Source organism: Dermacentor variabilis, chromosome 2 (genome assembly GCF_050947875.1).
Source record: "Dermacentor variabilis isolate Ectoservices chromosome 2, ASM5094787v1, whole genome shotgun sequence".
NCBI lineage: Eukaryota > Metazoa > Arthropoda > Arachnida > Ixodida > Ixodidae > Dermacentor > Dermacentor variabilis.
Window position 1 is genome coordinate 39,041,713 of NC_134569.1, and position 16,052 is coordinate 39,057,764.

The 16,052-nt window shown below is 42.9% G+C and overlaps 1 protein-coding gene across 2 annotated transcripts in view; it reads left to right on the plus strand.

Moving 5' to 3' along the window:
- Sema2a (Semaphorin 2a) overlaps positions 1-16,052 on the plus strand; it is a 98,851-nt gene that overhangs the window by 54,725 nt on the left and 28,074 nt on the right. For both annotated transcript variants that reach the window (XM_075680186.1, XM_075680185.1), the window contains 5 exons: positions 907-1,028; positions 5,301-5,409; positions 7,004-7,064; positions 7,791-8,134; positions 10,134-10,258. In XM_075680186.1, the coding sequence (XP_075536301.1) occupies positions 907-1,028; positions 5,301-5,409; positions 7,004-7,064; positions 7,791-8,134; positions 10,134-10,258 (761 nt within the window). The remainder of the gene's footprint in view (positions 1-906; positions 1,029-5,300; positions 5,410-7,003; positions 7,065-7,790; positions 8,135-10,133; positions 10,259-16,052) is intronic.

Below are 16,052 nucleotides of genomic sequence, written 5' to 3' on the forward strand. Positions count from 1 at the left end.
CTACTGTATATGACTGAGTTATGACAGCATTGTATGAATGCATTAGTTGACCTTTTCCATGGGTTAATTGTAATTGCTATATTGCTACTAATACACTACCTTTTGTAATTATTGCAACATAGTTTTACTGGAACATAAATATGTACATTCATTTCCTTTTTGGCACCACTTGCTTTGATCATCTTTCAACTCAGTATTGGTTCTGAAATCCAAGGAATTGTTGCAGCACTTGCATTTTGTTAGGGTTAAAACACAGGTTGTCCCAAAGAAGAAGTCCACAGTGAAGGCGCCAAATTTATCTAAATAATTTGTGGCCCTGGTTTGTATTTGAATGGTTTGCTTATTGCTTTTACCAGAAAAACTCAACGTTTTTGACTGCCGAATCCTCAATCTGGATGTTTATCATAAGTTGTTTATACTATCTGAATGCAGTGTGCAGAAACCTGCAGAAAGCGAAGGTACTGCTGGAGGGAACTGCCCTCTTTAATAATGCTCTTACAATGAAGTAGCCTCTGAGCCTTTCCCTCACTGTTGAGGTGGCTTACATGCTCTTCTGCAGGCACCTCCTACAATAATGTGACCCTACCTCAGTGCATTGTTGTCATTTGTGGATCACTCAAGTGCTGACCACCCAATGGCTTTGAGTTTACTGGGCCTGCACATTGCAAGAAAAATAAAATAACATGTTATGTATCTTAACGAACAGGCAACTGAATAAAGTTACGTGATATGAACGAAATATATTAGAACTTTTGCGGGTTCATATTGGCGTCATGTTTGCCTGTACGTGTTACTTCTTTTTTTGAAGTGTATGTTGTGATTCAGTGTGCATTTTACAAACCTGTGTATGTTGTACTGTGAATCTTTTGACATTGTTGTGCCCCGTTCCCCCATCCTTTTTTGCAGAGCCCAACTTTGTGGGTTCCTTTGACATTGGAGATCACGTGTTCTTCTTTTTCCGGGAGAGTGCTGTTGAGTACATCAACTGCGGCAAAGTCATCTATTCACGTGTGGCCCGTGTGTGTAAGGTGAGCACTCCCTTTAATGTATAATTGAGGGCACGGCTGCAAAACGTTTCCTTCAAGTAGTTAGAGTGCTCTGGACACCTTCTTATGTACCCAAAGCAATATTGCCAGTGAACACTATAGCACAGTCAGCTTCTGTTCATGCGAGTGCCATACGTACACATGTTCTACCATCATGCCATTTTCTTGATGGCATTCTAACACAGCAACTATACCTGATGCCTTGACGAAAAAGGCTGATTGAGACTTGACCACCACATGACCTTCTACTAGTGTACATGGTTCCTGGTCTTTCTATTAGTTATAAAATGCAGCATACTTTTTATTATTATAAGCTTTTCCTGTGTCACAATGTGCAGATAAGCCTTCGTTTCTAGTGAGCAGAAAACTGGCTCTCTCTTCGCCTTCGTTTTTGATGAATTGGCTTGGCTCGTCTATCGACAGAACAACGATGACGGGGGCCAGCCAGCCATGACGTAGGCGTGCACTTGAGGAAAAACTCTGTACAAATATAAGAAATGTTTGTACAACGATGTGAACTTATTGCACCAGCTTTTTATTTTCAAAAGTGGTTGAAAAGGACAAAATGTAGGTGGTTAACCACAGTTACACTCACTCGTGAAAGCAAACGATGGGTGGCTTTCACAATCTGCAAGGCAGGCTATCGACATTGCTCTCACTTCTCAGCGTTGCTGGAGGAGAAACTTCATTTAGAGGCTATTCAGATCGAAAAATTATGCTTACTGAATACCCACGCACTTTTGGAAGTAACCACTGTCGATGTAAACATTACCAAGGGTGAGCGTTGCATTGCGCCACAAAAAACTAGGTCCTTAAAAATCGGTTGTCAGTCCCTTTAACATCTGTTTTCATGGTTACTGTCTTCAGCAGCCACATATGGTCACTTCAATATTGCCTTCAATCCAAGAATACAGTCAAAGCTTGTTATAACGATGTCCCATCCACCAGGAAAATACCTTTGTTATATCCGATTTTCGTTATAAGCATACACACAGATATTAGTGAAAAGAGACATTGCTATAGGCCTATGTGAAAGAAATGCAAGCGGGATGCCTCCAATGGCCTAGCAAAGGATTTATTGTGGATTTTGATGATCCATCGACAGCTTGCCGTACCGATACAGGCACGGGAGCAACAATAGCCGCGTTTACATGAATGCGACAGTGTCGCATCGCATCCCATTTCTAGCGCATCACATTCATGTAAACAGCAGTAATGCGCTAGGAAGGCGCATCGCATTAATGCGCCAGGCGAGGGTAGATTTACGGGCGCGAGTCGACTCTCGCGGAGCATGTAAACGCAGGATCGTCGCATTAGGAATGATGGGAAGGAATTAGCCATCAACATGGCGGCGGTCCCGGCTGCCCGCTTCGAATTGAATTTGGCGTTGCTTTTGTAAAATGCACTTTGTTCGCAGCAAATATTTGTGTAAACGGCTTTCGCTTAGTCTCAGGCCGCTTCGACGACAGAGTATTGTAGATACCCTTGTGGTGTTTTCGAGATCGCTTCTCGTTTCGAACGAGTCGAAGCCTAACGAAAGAAACATTCGAGATGTCAGCGCTACCTATCGCTAGAGTCAGAAAATAGCCGCAACGACGGCATATGGCTTCTGAGATCCGAAAATCTCGCTGGCCTACTAAAGCTGCAAAACACGTGCGCGGCTTTGCGTCCGTTACACTATAGCGTATAGCGTACGCTATAAGTTGCGTACGCTTAACTAAAACTGTCTATTTCTCGGCACTCAACCACCAACGTGCACTCGACCTACTACCGGAAACCAGTTACACCGGAAGTCGGTTGCACTTCCCTTATACGACACCATGTGGCGCTACGTTCTCGCGAGAGTTAAGGCGCTACATGTAAACGGCGTCGCATCGCCTTTCCCAAATGCGCTTGGAAATGCGATGCGCCACTGTCGCATTCATGTAAACGGGGCTAATAAGTTGCACACGCATACCCTGTACTGCCATGAATACGAAACCGTGCGAGCAATATTATCAAGCGGGATCATCAAGTTGGCTTCCCGACTGCGGTCTAACTAAGCCAAGCCGCAGGCCCAAACGTGCATGCCGCAGACAGACCTTTCAGGCATGAAGGGGATCGTACATGGATCCACAACATGCTACAACAGCCGTCAGTCTAGCCCGTGCATCTGATCTCCTGCTTTATCACCAATAAGGTCCATGAGTGTGAACATGTTTCTGGCAAGCTTCCTGCGACAGCTTATCACAGCCACTCTGCCAGCTGCACTCCTTAGGCTGCTAGGCCTAACGAGTGCCACTTTGTTGGGAGTTGACAACAGAAGTTGCGATTTCATGCCAGTCAACCTGTCGGCAACTTTATTCAAAGCCGCCAAGCTTGCAGCATTGTGCGTTGTCCGTAATTTTGGTTAGTGCCATTTTGCGAAGGTGACAGGGGCGATGCCGCAGGAAACATGCAGGTCTGAAAGGATCAGTCGCCTGAAAAATCAGTTGGCAACTATATTTGCCATTTTTGCTACTAGAATATATATCTTGAGGCCCGTGTGAAAAAAAATTTGCTTTGCTATTACCAACACCATGTCAGATCTCACATCTTCGATTTCGTTGTAACGGCAGAATACTCCATTGAAATATAGCATAACCAACCAAATTTCATATAGTAAACTTCCGTTACTTCAACCATGACGGGATCGATGAAATTGACCAAATTAACTGGCAGATTAAATTGACCAAATTAACTGACAGATTGAATTAAACAAAATGCATAAACAATGCCAAAACACATCGCTGTTGCATTTAGTAGTATTTTCCCAATTCTAACATTTCTTTCCTGTCTTCTTGTATATTTCCTGTGCGCGTCATTTTTGGCTATTTTTTTTCTTAATGCAATGCACTAACTAGCCCAACATGTTTTACTAATTAAAACTAACATGACCTTAAATCAAGCTTGCACCTGCTTACTATGTGTCTAAAGGAGAACACTAATGCAGAAATGACATTAAAGCTTCTAAATAAAGTATAAATCTAATGCACACTAGATTCTTTAGCAAGGAGAATGAGCAAGGATCCAATATCAGTTGCACAATGGTGGCTGGTCTTAAAAGTCAGTTTCTCTGCAATACATTTGTGTTATGCGGTAAAGAATGCAAGCGCTGCGAAGGTGGTTTTGGTATCGTGTCTGATTGCACAGCACAGGCAATTTTCGGCCCAATTTTCTCAAAAACAAATAGGCACGTGTTAGAAACTGGTAAATACCATAGTCAATGTCTTCCTAGGGCAGGCCGAAAATGGGCGTTTTTTATGGGAGCTGACGTGTTCAATGGATTCACTGGCCCCTAAGCTCCGCCGAGACAGACGCTGCCAATAATGGGGTTGCTATTGGGGTCAACATTGTGGCCAGCCACATGCGTACTAACTAGTACAGTTTGAATTATCCGGTGAAAGCCATGTTTAAGATTGAAATAATGAAACTTTGGGCCCCAATGGCGTGAGTACCAGCCGGAGCCTCTGGCTGGAATTGAATTAGCTGAAATATTGAATTAACCGGAGTCGAATTAACGGAATTTACTGTATTTATTTTGTTACCCTTAATAATCATTATATATTCATGTTTGTTGTGTCAAGATTTGACTGTATATGCTAATTTCAAGGCCACAATGGCATAGCACCAAAATTTGAATATCCTGTGCTAGATAATTTTCACTTATTTGTGAGAAATATAATGGTTGTGCTTAAGGAATAGCTGAAGCCATTAGTGGTTATAAAATGATAAAACTTGAGGGAGTTTTGATAGTGTCACAGTATAGGGACAGTGAAGAAGCAGGCAGGCCAGCTGGCAGCCAGAGAAAAGGAGTAAACTGTAAACAGTTTATTGGCAAAATTGTGCCCAGAAATCGGGCAGTGCTAATGCAGCAACATTGGCAGCAAGCATAGTTAGTAATTGACAAAGCAGAAGTGGCCCTCTGCCAGGTGTCATCTATACATGATGCAGAGAGCTCTTGACAGCCCTCGCAAAGCATGGCAGGCCAAGGACGCAGACAACTTGCACCTTGAAACACAAAATGGTGAGACCATGCATTGGTGGCAATAAGAAAGATAAGAAAGCAAACACATTGTGCGGCAATACGTTGCATGCACATACTATGTGACATTTGCAGACATTGCTATTTTCCAAGTGTGTATGCATGCCTGAAGGTAAAGCTTTTAGATACTCTACTTGTATATAATTGTCGAACCAGTGACCTTTTCCTTATTTGACCTTTCACTTTTACAGAAAGACACGGGCGGTAAGAATATTTTAACCCACAACTGGGCGACCTTCCTTAAGGCAAGGTTGAACTGCTCACTTCCTGGAGAATATCCTTTCTATTTCAACGAAATTCGTGAGTACTTATCCATTACTCTGTCAACTTCTCCTATTGTAATATCTAGGTCTGGGCCATTTTTCTCACCTAGGCTTGCAATTTCTTTCATTTTTCAGCCTGTTTACTTCTGTCCTTCCTGTTTCCTACTGAAGTAAGACACTGTATTTTTGATGTGTTTGTGTACAGCAGTTCTTCTGAGGAACTATATGAGGGATTGTATACATACACAGTCAGAGCGTGGTGTAACCTGTCATAGCAAAGCATCAGTTTCGTGCCCTTGTAAGTGAAACTATCTGATCAGCCGCTTTGTCATCATGCTGCAGTCCCGCAGTATGAGCACACCACCTTGGCTTGGCGGGCTCATGCCAATTTCACGCAATCTCGGAGGTCACACCTAGCTGCATCAGTACAGCATGCTGCAGTGAGAGAGAGAAGTGGAGGCACTGGTTTAAGCACGCCACGCGCAAGCATCATCATCAATATGTGCCGCGGCACAACTAGGCATGGCCTCCGAGATTTGCAATCTCGAAAGGTGCGCTTGGCTTCACCAGCTACATACCACAGTGAGAGAGAGGTGCGATAAGATAAGAAAGAAGTGCTGCTTGTGCGCGGCCACCATGCGTGTGGTGGTGAGAAGGACCAGTGTTGCTCAGCAGAGTATTTGACACAGGTATCTTGAACTGCTGCACCAAACAAGTGTGGAACCCGATGGAAAGCAATATGCTAGGTGTGAAACGGTCGGTATTTTTGGTTTCGGAGACAAATCTAGTTTGGTATGTCCATTGGCAGAACAATTTTATTTCGTTAAAACGAGGTCTAAGATACGTGGATCTATATGGGGATTTTAAGGGGAATTGTATTTATGTTGTTATATCCATTAATTCATTATATCCTGTTTCATTATCACAAGGTTCATGTGTAGTTTAGTCTGTTGGAGTGTGCTGTCGCACAGCAATCAGAGGCATCAACTGTACTGGTTGCATCACCGCAAAGGACATCATAAAGCTTTTTTATAGGCGCTCTGTCTAACTAGCATGCTTTTGGCAAGCATTGTGCTTGCATTAGGGAGAGTGTAACTTTACTAGAAACGTGCATTTGTTCACGAAACTGAGCTCGTTCCTACTTGTGGTTGTGCTGAATTCAGCATAACAGTGATAGACTGTTGTACTGGATTGGCATGGCTTGAAATAAATGCAGGCATGAGGAAAAGTTGTGTGTGTTTCTTAAGGGCATAGTGACAAAACTGACTCTCGTTACCAAAATGACGGTTGTGGCCTTCACGCCAAAAGGAAGGTCGATTAAATTGAATGAACTAAATGTTGTATTTCATGCAAACATGCTAATGGTAAACATGTTTGCTGTGCAGTCTGGCATGGTAGGGTGCTTTACTGTCTCCAGTGCTGCAGAAAATATTTGAGCATGCTTTGGGGTCTTATTAAAACAGCCTGTTGTGCCTTGCGGCTTGTGTAAGTTCTTGGAAATTGCAAGGAACATCAACTCATTTCATTTTAACTTTGCTGTTAACCATTGTACTGTGTAGTTAGCCCTAAGTTAGCTGCAACAGCAAGGCTGCGCATGTATGCAAGGCTGATTTGTGGTATTTATTTCGCAGAGGCTGTTTACAAGTTTCCTGACGATGACAGCAATGTTTATGCTGTCTTTACAACATCACTGTGAGTATTCATTTACATAGAGTGGATGAATGTGTGTACATTCAGCTTACTAAATTCTCTTCTGTTAAGCAGAAACAGCCTTTGTAGTTTTATTGCAGCAGTCACTAGAAGTAGATTCTTGACAATCAAAATGCAAAGAAATGTCTTGGGTCTTCCGCACTGTTGCTAACAAGATGCGTAATACCTAAATAGTATAGAGCACGTAGAGGAGTACATCACCACCATCAATTTTTCTAGACTTTCTTCTCTAACTTCAGAAAGTTCACAAGTGCCATGCAGTGTTAAATGGATGGTACATGTTTGAAGGTCACACATTGAATGCCACTGCAACCGATAGTATAATGAAAATTACGTTCTTTCAGGTTGCAAGTTTTTTCTACTTTGTGTGTTCAGCCATCATGATTGAAAAATATGATGTTCCCGTGTGTTTTGTGTTGCTTTCTTTGGCCTGGGGGTTTCTTCTGACCTTTAAAGACACATGCGTGCACAAATACAGATTTCTGCTTTTGCATTACGGCAAAGCATGTGCTGCCTTTTCTCTAGAAGACAAAGAGTGCTGTCTGCATGCTTTCCTTGGTCCATCGTGATTCAGTTACTTAGTTAACATATCTCCTTTTGCCTGCTTTCTCTGCCTACCTAACAGTATTTCAGTTGACCTTTTGATCTGATTTTTGATGTGTGCTCACAGCTACAATTTCACTAAACCATGTGACATCTCTTGTGCAGTCACGGCGGCCCACACGGTTCGGCTGTGTGTTCATTCCGGTTGAGCGACATTCAGGGTGCCTTTGGGGGCAAGTTCAAGGAGCAGAAGACGTCGTCATCAGCCTGGCTGCCCGTGCTGACGAGTCAGGTACCTGAGCCACGCCCAGGCCGATGCGTCAACAGCACCAAGACGCTGCCCGACGCCGTGCTCAATTTCCTCCGCACCCACACCCTCATGGACTCGGCCGTGCCGCAGTCCGGCGGAAGGCCCGTTTTCTACCGTGAGAATGTCGTATTCCTCTCGCTTGCTGTGCACAAGGTGGATGTGGACGGCGTTGACTACCTCGTCTACTTTGCCGGCACACGTGAGTGACTGCGTTGCCTTCGTAACTGCCTGTCATTTTACAGTGAAGCTCTCTGTGGCTATGGTCTGGAAAGGAATGTGTCCGAGATATTGACAAAAACAAATCATCATGTGGGCTGATCCTGGTGATAGTGCAGAAAGGCTCCAAGCACAATGGCCTATACCCCTGTGGGCTCGGGGACCTGTAATGTGCCCTTGAATTTATTATGATGATGCGTGGCTCAGCGTCAGTGTATATGCATAAGGTAATAATAATAATAAAAAAACCAAACAAAGGATGAAACAAACAGTGCACCGGAGAGATGAACGCTGTTGCCCAAACGCTATCCTATGATGATGCGTGTCGAAAGGTCAGTGTATATGTAATAAAGAGGTAAAAAATCAGCAAAGAAAGGAAAAAGAAAACATAATTTTAAAAATAAAAAATAAAAAGAACAAAAAATAAGAATATACAAAAAGAAGATGAAACAAACAACGAAGTTATGTGCTTGTGCCTTTATCCAATCAATATAGCATAACCACCGTATAGAACTTAATATAGCTATTGAGCAATACAGCTTCGCTGGTCTTCCATCTTCACATAGTGGAAGGACTCTGAATTTTTTGTCCAACACAAATTTCCTGTGCGCTGAAATGCAATGTATAGATTACTTTCGCATGCAGCTTGCTTTTGCAACATAAATCTTTCCTCTCCATTAGCCAGCGCATTAGCCAAATTGTTTGAAAGTTATGATCTGGTGAAACGCTATGTATGAAAGAGGTATTTGCGTGTGTGTTGAATGACAAGGGAGCAGAATCCATGTGTATTATTTGACGCATCATTAACTGGAACGTTTATTGGTTTTCTTGAAAAACTGTCTTGAGGGAATGACCCCCGAGATTACAAGTGAACTTTAGCACAACGTCTTGTGGGGCTGTTTCCCATGGGCTTGTCTTTAATTTCTGCATTATTGGGCTTATTTGGCTTGCTAGAATATGTTGCTGGGATAGCTGGTTCATTCTTCATAATTACGTTGCGCTCACTTTTACACTGGCAAAAAGAAAGATGATGAAATAGGGAGCAGGGATCCATATGGATGAAGCGCAAACTACCAACTCTTTATTTTTGTTAGAGAACACATTAATACGCAGGTGTCAAAAGGCGAGGTGGAGTGTTCTCCCACATGTTCTCTAACAAAAATAAAAAGTTGGTAGTTTGCGCTTCGTCTGTCCGCGTACTTGTTCCCTTCTTTTTCATCTTTTTGCCAGTGTAAAACTCAGCACAATGTAATCCTGAATGTGCACCAACTAGCCTCTTTCATTGCTTTACTTAAGGTTCATTCTTGTGTAGACTAATAGGTGCACTCTTGAGATGGAACAGTGACCCTTGTCTGCAGCACTGTCCTGTCTAAGGTTTGCGCTTATTCTTCCATGCATTATTTAGCTTACTGAACTGGCTGTGTTAATTGCTTGTTTTGCAGTAAATTGCCTGCGGGCACATGTGAAATATTGAGCTGACTGGTGGCATCATTAGAGCACTTGATTGGCCAAGTTTGTTCAGCACGATAAACTATACATGCACAAATTTGCTACACAAGCAGGGCACAAGGACCATGAACAAGATGCTTTGTGCATAGGGTTTGTGCCTGGCCTACATATAATGAACTTGAATATTTACTTTTTCTTGCAAAGCATAGTAATGGGTCAACCAAGATATGTTGTGCTAGGCTTAACATTCAAGAAACAGACTTAACAAGCCGAAGCATTCTCTGGCCTGTGAATGTCTGAAAAAGACATCTTTGGGTTGTTTTCAACACACAGGTAACTATGCGCATTCAAGTTAAGAATGTTTATGGTATTATGGGATGATCCCTTTTGATTTGTGATGCTCATGACACTGCACATGTGGCTTTGCAAACAACCTGCAACAGATTTGTTCAGCCTGTAGCTCAGTAGCTGTAAATGAAAGTGGTCAGGAAGCGGTGAAGTATGAAGCATCCTTTTTTTTTTTTTGACTGCAGGTGATGGCTTGGTCTACAAGATAGTGGAGTGGAAAGACCGCTCGGGACAGTCCTTCTCCAACCTGGTTGACATAATTGAAGCAAGCCCAGGGGAGCCTGTTCGCACCATTGACATCTCTAGTGAGGTAAGGGCTTTGTGTAGAACAGGCTGTGCCTAAATGTGAAAATTGACTGGTGAATGTGCTTGGTGCATTTTTTAAAAAGTCCTTTTGGAATGAGAAAAATCAGGCTGTGTGTTCTGCATGGAAAAATGTTAGTACGAGGCTGATATGATCTTGCCTGTTAGGCTCATTTATTGATTGATTGATGGACATGCCTAAGAAACACAAAGGCCATTAGAAACATGGTAATTAAATGCTAAGCTAATTTTGTCCATTTGGGGTTACTTGACTTACACCTAGGGTTCAGTGCATTTGGTTCAAACCAAAAAGAAAATAAAGGTATACCAATTTGTTTTCACAAATTCCATTTTAACCAAAAAGGGTCAATGAAAGTATATTTTCCAGAGATATAAGATGGCAATTGACTTGCAGCCTTAAGCCTACATGCACTATAATGCGAAAAGCGTTGTTGAAGTCAAGGTCATCTGCCATTCAAGAAATCTTCACTCTTTTCTGATTTTGCGCCTGTTTTGCCTATTGCTGTGACAAAGTTGAGAAGCAGGAAGGTTGGTATGGAGGGGGGGGGGGAGAATGTGCCAATGGGTTGAAGGAGGCCTGGTCGAGGTGCTTGCGGTCTTTTCACTGCATTGGGTTAAAAGGGCAAGGCCGATGGTGGTAATGTGGGGTCGTATCTGTACCTTGTAATTTTTTTCTATATGTGTTCATTGCAGCTTTGTACCTGCATAATGTTATTAATGAAGTCTCATTTTATTTGGGCTCAAATATCAAATGCATTCTTTAAATTCTCGCAAAGTTTATTTGCCCTAAGGCACTGCACCCTTCCTAAAAAGCTTTGTTGTTTGGTGTATTTAATGCAATTGAAGCATTGAAGAGGAGAATGTGCATTCATACAGCGCATTTCAGGGTCAACAAAATTAGCAAACCAGATATTCACAGAAAAAAAGAAAGCAAGTCGTAAGTTTGACGTAAGGTACTATCGACCGGAAGAAGTCGTTGAAAGTTCCTCATCTATAAAGATATATTCACTGTAAGGAAACATATTTTCTTGTGGAAGTAAAAATCTAGAAATGTGTGGCAAATTTTGTAAATATATAAAAGAAACGAGAATGCTGAATCCTACTTGCACCCATAGCTTGGTGCACATGAATTGTCGCATTCTCTCTTCATCAGAATGCAACTGCTGCAGCCAGGCATCGAACCTCCAACTTCATGCACACCAGCGGAATGCAGTTCTGATAACTTATAGTTAAGGCGCATGCAAATATTTGAAAATTTGGAATACCATCGAATATAATATTTTTTTAATATCTGTATTCCATTCAAAAACTATGCATTCGAAAGTGTTCCAATATTCAGTTTAATACGAGTATTCGAAACAACGAGGTTATATTGATGGCTGTATGGGAGAAAACGCAGTTCTTAGTGTTTGTTTCTATCTAATCTAAGAATATGGGTATGATTTTGTGCTGCTGGCAAAACTTTGCCTGTAAAGCATGCACAACCACTAGACAGACAAGCAATGCGGGAAAGCCAGCCTCGCAGCAGCAAAGGGCACGGGTTTATGCAAAGTGAGCGTGCACTTAGAGTGCAGCGAAAGAGGATGGGAGCGACTGTGCAAGGAATCCAACTGCAATAAAAATGCAATTTGCGGGAATGCAGGTCCAATGGGCCGATCCTCAGCAGTGATGCCCCAATCCTAAGCTTATTGCTTGACAGCAAATGTGATGAGTGACAGCTAGCACAGGATCGAATACCTCAGACTTTACATGCATTTGATGCTATATTATATAATAACACACAGGTTGGCGAGAACAGAGAGCTGCTGGGAATTACTCAGTTTTCCAAGTTAACACGAGTCAAATATACAATCCTTTAGTATAACGGCTTACTAGTCAAATTTTTTACCATTGACAATGCAATTGTGGTGTTCCAACGTGTTGAAATAACCAAACCTGCTGATAAATGCATGTGTGTATAATTATTTGATATTTGAAGCTGTCTTTGTATTTGAAAATTTTGATATTCACTCTTTCCTACTTATAATGTAACCGCTTATATTGCAGAACTGCCTATAACGCAGTCTTTTCTAACTCTTGTTTACCCTCCCATAAAACTCCATGAATACGCATACTGCTTATAGTGCAGCCGCGCGAGACGAAATACCGGTTGTAATGCTGCGGCTGGAAGGTCCCACAGACAAGTGAGAAAGCGAGGTGCGCCAGCCGAAAGGAGAGCGTTGAGGGCTTTACAGAGGAGGAGACGACGCAGAGCAAGTGAACAATGAACGGAAAAAAGAAAGCTGTGGCTGCAGCTTGTTGCTGGCGCAAGTGGGTTGCCTAAGCAACGGAAAAGCCCTTGCTCTAGCTGCTGGTCAGTGCTGTACCGAAAGTCTGCGGATTCTCGCTCTTTGGTTCTTTAGTTTGTGTGCAGAAAGTAAATACAGTTTTTTATGACTCTGGCAATGCAGGCAGATTGTTTCATGTTCGCCCATTGCATACCTGCCAACCCTCCCGATTCACCCAGGAGACTCCCGATTTTTTACAGAACTTTCCAATTGTATGATCAATGTCTTATATATCTCCAGAAAAGTGGTCTCTGTACACGCAATAATGGTTTTTGTGAAACTGGCACCGCGGAATCTACAGCCACATCATAATCGTCAGCATCACCAACAACGGCCGCACTAGCACCATCGGTATCATCGACTAAGCAGCTGAATACGGTGCCTAGTAAGCCGACCAAAGCCAGAGCCAATGTAGCTCTTTCATGCATGCCTTCCTCCTTGGTGCATCTTGTTGCTGCTGCATGTGTTTATGATTAGTGTTGGCTAGGCATGTGTGTGCGGTGCACCGTGCAAAGTTACAATCCTCGTGTGCTTGATGCGATGGCACTATCAAAGCCCAAGAAAAGGTATTTGCAGAAGTTTCTGCGACCTTATACTTCTGAATTTCCATGCTTTTTGACATTAAGAAAAGGCGAACATTTTGCATTTTGTACAATGTGTGGATGCTATGTCAGCGTGTCTCATGGTGGCAAAGGCGACTGGAAACTGCATGTTTCCACAGCGAAGCATCAAAGCTATGTTCGCATCGCTGAGCAGCAAGACAACATAGTGAAATTTCTCCGGAACAACTGTGATGCCAGTGTCATACATGTTGATTGCCTGGTTACCGGATTCCTTGTCGAACACTACCTACCCCTTAAGTGTCAGCGACCATGTTGGGCCTCTTCTACAGAAAATGTTTCCGAAATGCGACGAGGTGAAGTGTTATGGATGTGGACGCAACTCTGAAACTCAACTCTTAAGAATGCGGAGGTGTCCAACCTGAAATTTATTTCTCAAGCATCGCTCTCGAGTCCGTTTCTTTATTCAGAGTTTCCCTCAGCTGCTGCCCCGAGATACCAATGAATCTGCCGAACACGCTTTAGATGCTCTCGAAGCTGAGTTTGCCACACTACAGGCGTACAGTCTTCAAGAGGACATTCTGAATGAAGAAAGGTGGGACGTGCAGTGGTCTATGTTTGGAAAATGAAAAACACTGATGGAAAACATGTTTCACCGAGTTGCTGAGGTGATGCTCGATTTACTCGTGATACCACATAGCAAGGCAGTGTGCGAGAGGATTTTTAGCACGGAGCAGCCCTACAACATCTGCTTGTGAAGGGCTGTCAGTCTGGACCATGTTTTGAGCAAAGCTACTCTGACAACTGTTTGAAGGGAGCAGAGTCTGCTTCTGCAAGGTTCCTGCAAAAGAACTTGTTGAACAATGCCTGAAAATTTGAACAAACCCCCCCTCCCCCCGGTTTCATTGGAATTTGAAACAGTGAATACCCCCCCCATTGGCGCAAATAAAGGTCTCCCGTTTTTTGATCTCGCCAGGTTGGCAGGTATGCCATTGCAATGCGCATCGTTGTGAAGTGCAGTATGTACGCGACCTTGACTCCGTGATGCTGTCAGTTTAAGCTGTGTTCCACAAATTCAGTTCGTAACTTGTAAGCTTTATGTTCAAACGTGAGCCTTCACTGTTCTTACCAGTACACACAGATACAAGTCAGTTAAGCGTTCGCAGTAGCTGCTGCGGCTGATCTGCGCCATACCCAAACTTCAAGTTTTCTGCCCGCAATTAAACCTTGGGGCGGGATCTCCATTTAATTAATTTTCTACAGGTACAAACATGTACAATGGTGAGCTTTCTGCAATGCCATGCTGTTGGCACCCCTGCCGGCTAGGCTGAACAGGGCTGCCTTGTCAGTAGCTCGCAACCAAAGTTGCGGTTTGGTGTCAAGTCAATGAAATACATACTTTGCAGTGACTGTATGGCATTTGGAAAGTTGAGCAACCACTTCAACAATGAAAATGAGGGCACAGGGGTCATATGCAACGCTCCAATGGTGGCAACCTGGATCGCGGTCTCCATGTTTTCGACCTGGTGCAGAGCAGTTCGAGAAATCTAATGAGGCAGTTTACGATACTGCAGGAAATTTCAAATAATTAAGCAGGTTTTCAAGAATTAGTTGGTGTCTTCCTTCCTCTATAAAATCTTTTCAATGTGTTACTCTGCTTCATGTGAAGACACGGGTCCTCGGACATTAGCCTTTCATTGTTCGTAAACTTAAACGGGTGTGAACATCCCAGTCGCATGCTTTGGTTTTCGGATATGCGTAGCTGGTTGGCCTACAAGCTGGTGTTAGAGGTACGTTTACAATGTCATTTATATAAAATAAGAAAGAAGTGGCTCAAGTATAGACCCCTGTGGGACACCGTATCTTATCTTGCCCATTTGTGACTTCGGGTGCTGCATATCTGTATACTGAAACCGATTAATAAGGTAACACTTTATTAAATTAAGGGGAGTACCTCTTATTCCATATTCATTCAGCTTTTTACAAAAGAATTTCATGCTTGGTTGAATCAAAAGCTTTCTTAAAATCAAGAAATGTTCCAATTGTGTGATGTTCTTGCTCAAAATGTTCAATAATTGGATCTTTAATAGATAATACGGAATTTTCAGTACACTTGTTCTTCTGAAATCCATATTGATGTTCTATTATAAATTTATTTTTTTTGAGCTACAGAAGTTTGCAATTCGCACCATATATGACTCATTCTATAATTTTTGAAAGAATTGGCAAAACAGAACTGGGCCTATAGTTCATGTAATTTTCATCACCACCTTTGTGAATAATGGATACTCGAGCTATTTTCAATTTCTTCAGAAACGTTCCAGTGCCCAAAATAAGGTTGCCAATATGTGCAAATGGTGTGCTAATGTGCTTTGAAGCTGCTTTTAAAGCTGTGCGTCACGGAGGTCCTCATGCTTGATGCTGCCCAAGCGAGTGTTTCACTTCGTTTTTGGTGGAAAAGGAGCGTCGAGCATGCCACAGACTGGTCGCCCTGGCCAACGCAGCAGAGGACTTTGTCACCATGAGCGTTCCCCTACATCGGCTTGATGCCTGAACGGCGCCGCATCTGCCGGGGTGACTTCTGTCAGTACAAAGTTCGCCCCAGTCGACAGGACCGATCGAAATGATAACGCAACATGAACAGAACGAACGAAAACAAAAGTAGCACGTATTTCCAATAGTGCAAAGCGCATGTGAAGATCGGGCCGATTAGCACGCAGATGTGTTGGATACACGGTGCCGAACTTAACATTGCTTCAACAAACGTCAATCTCACCTGTATGTGTGATCTCGGGACCGATCAATGATGAGCCACACTTACGAACATATTAGCGTCAAGCATTCCACGAAGGCTTACAGCCCGTTACCACATCGGCCAGACTGCAGAGGCCAT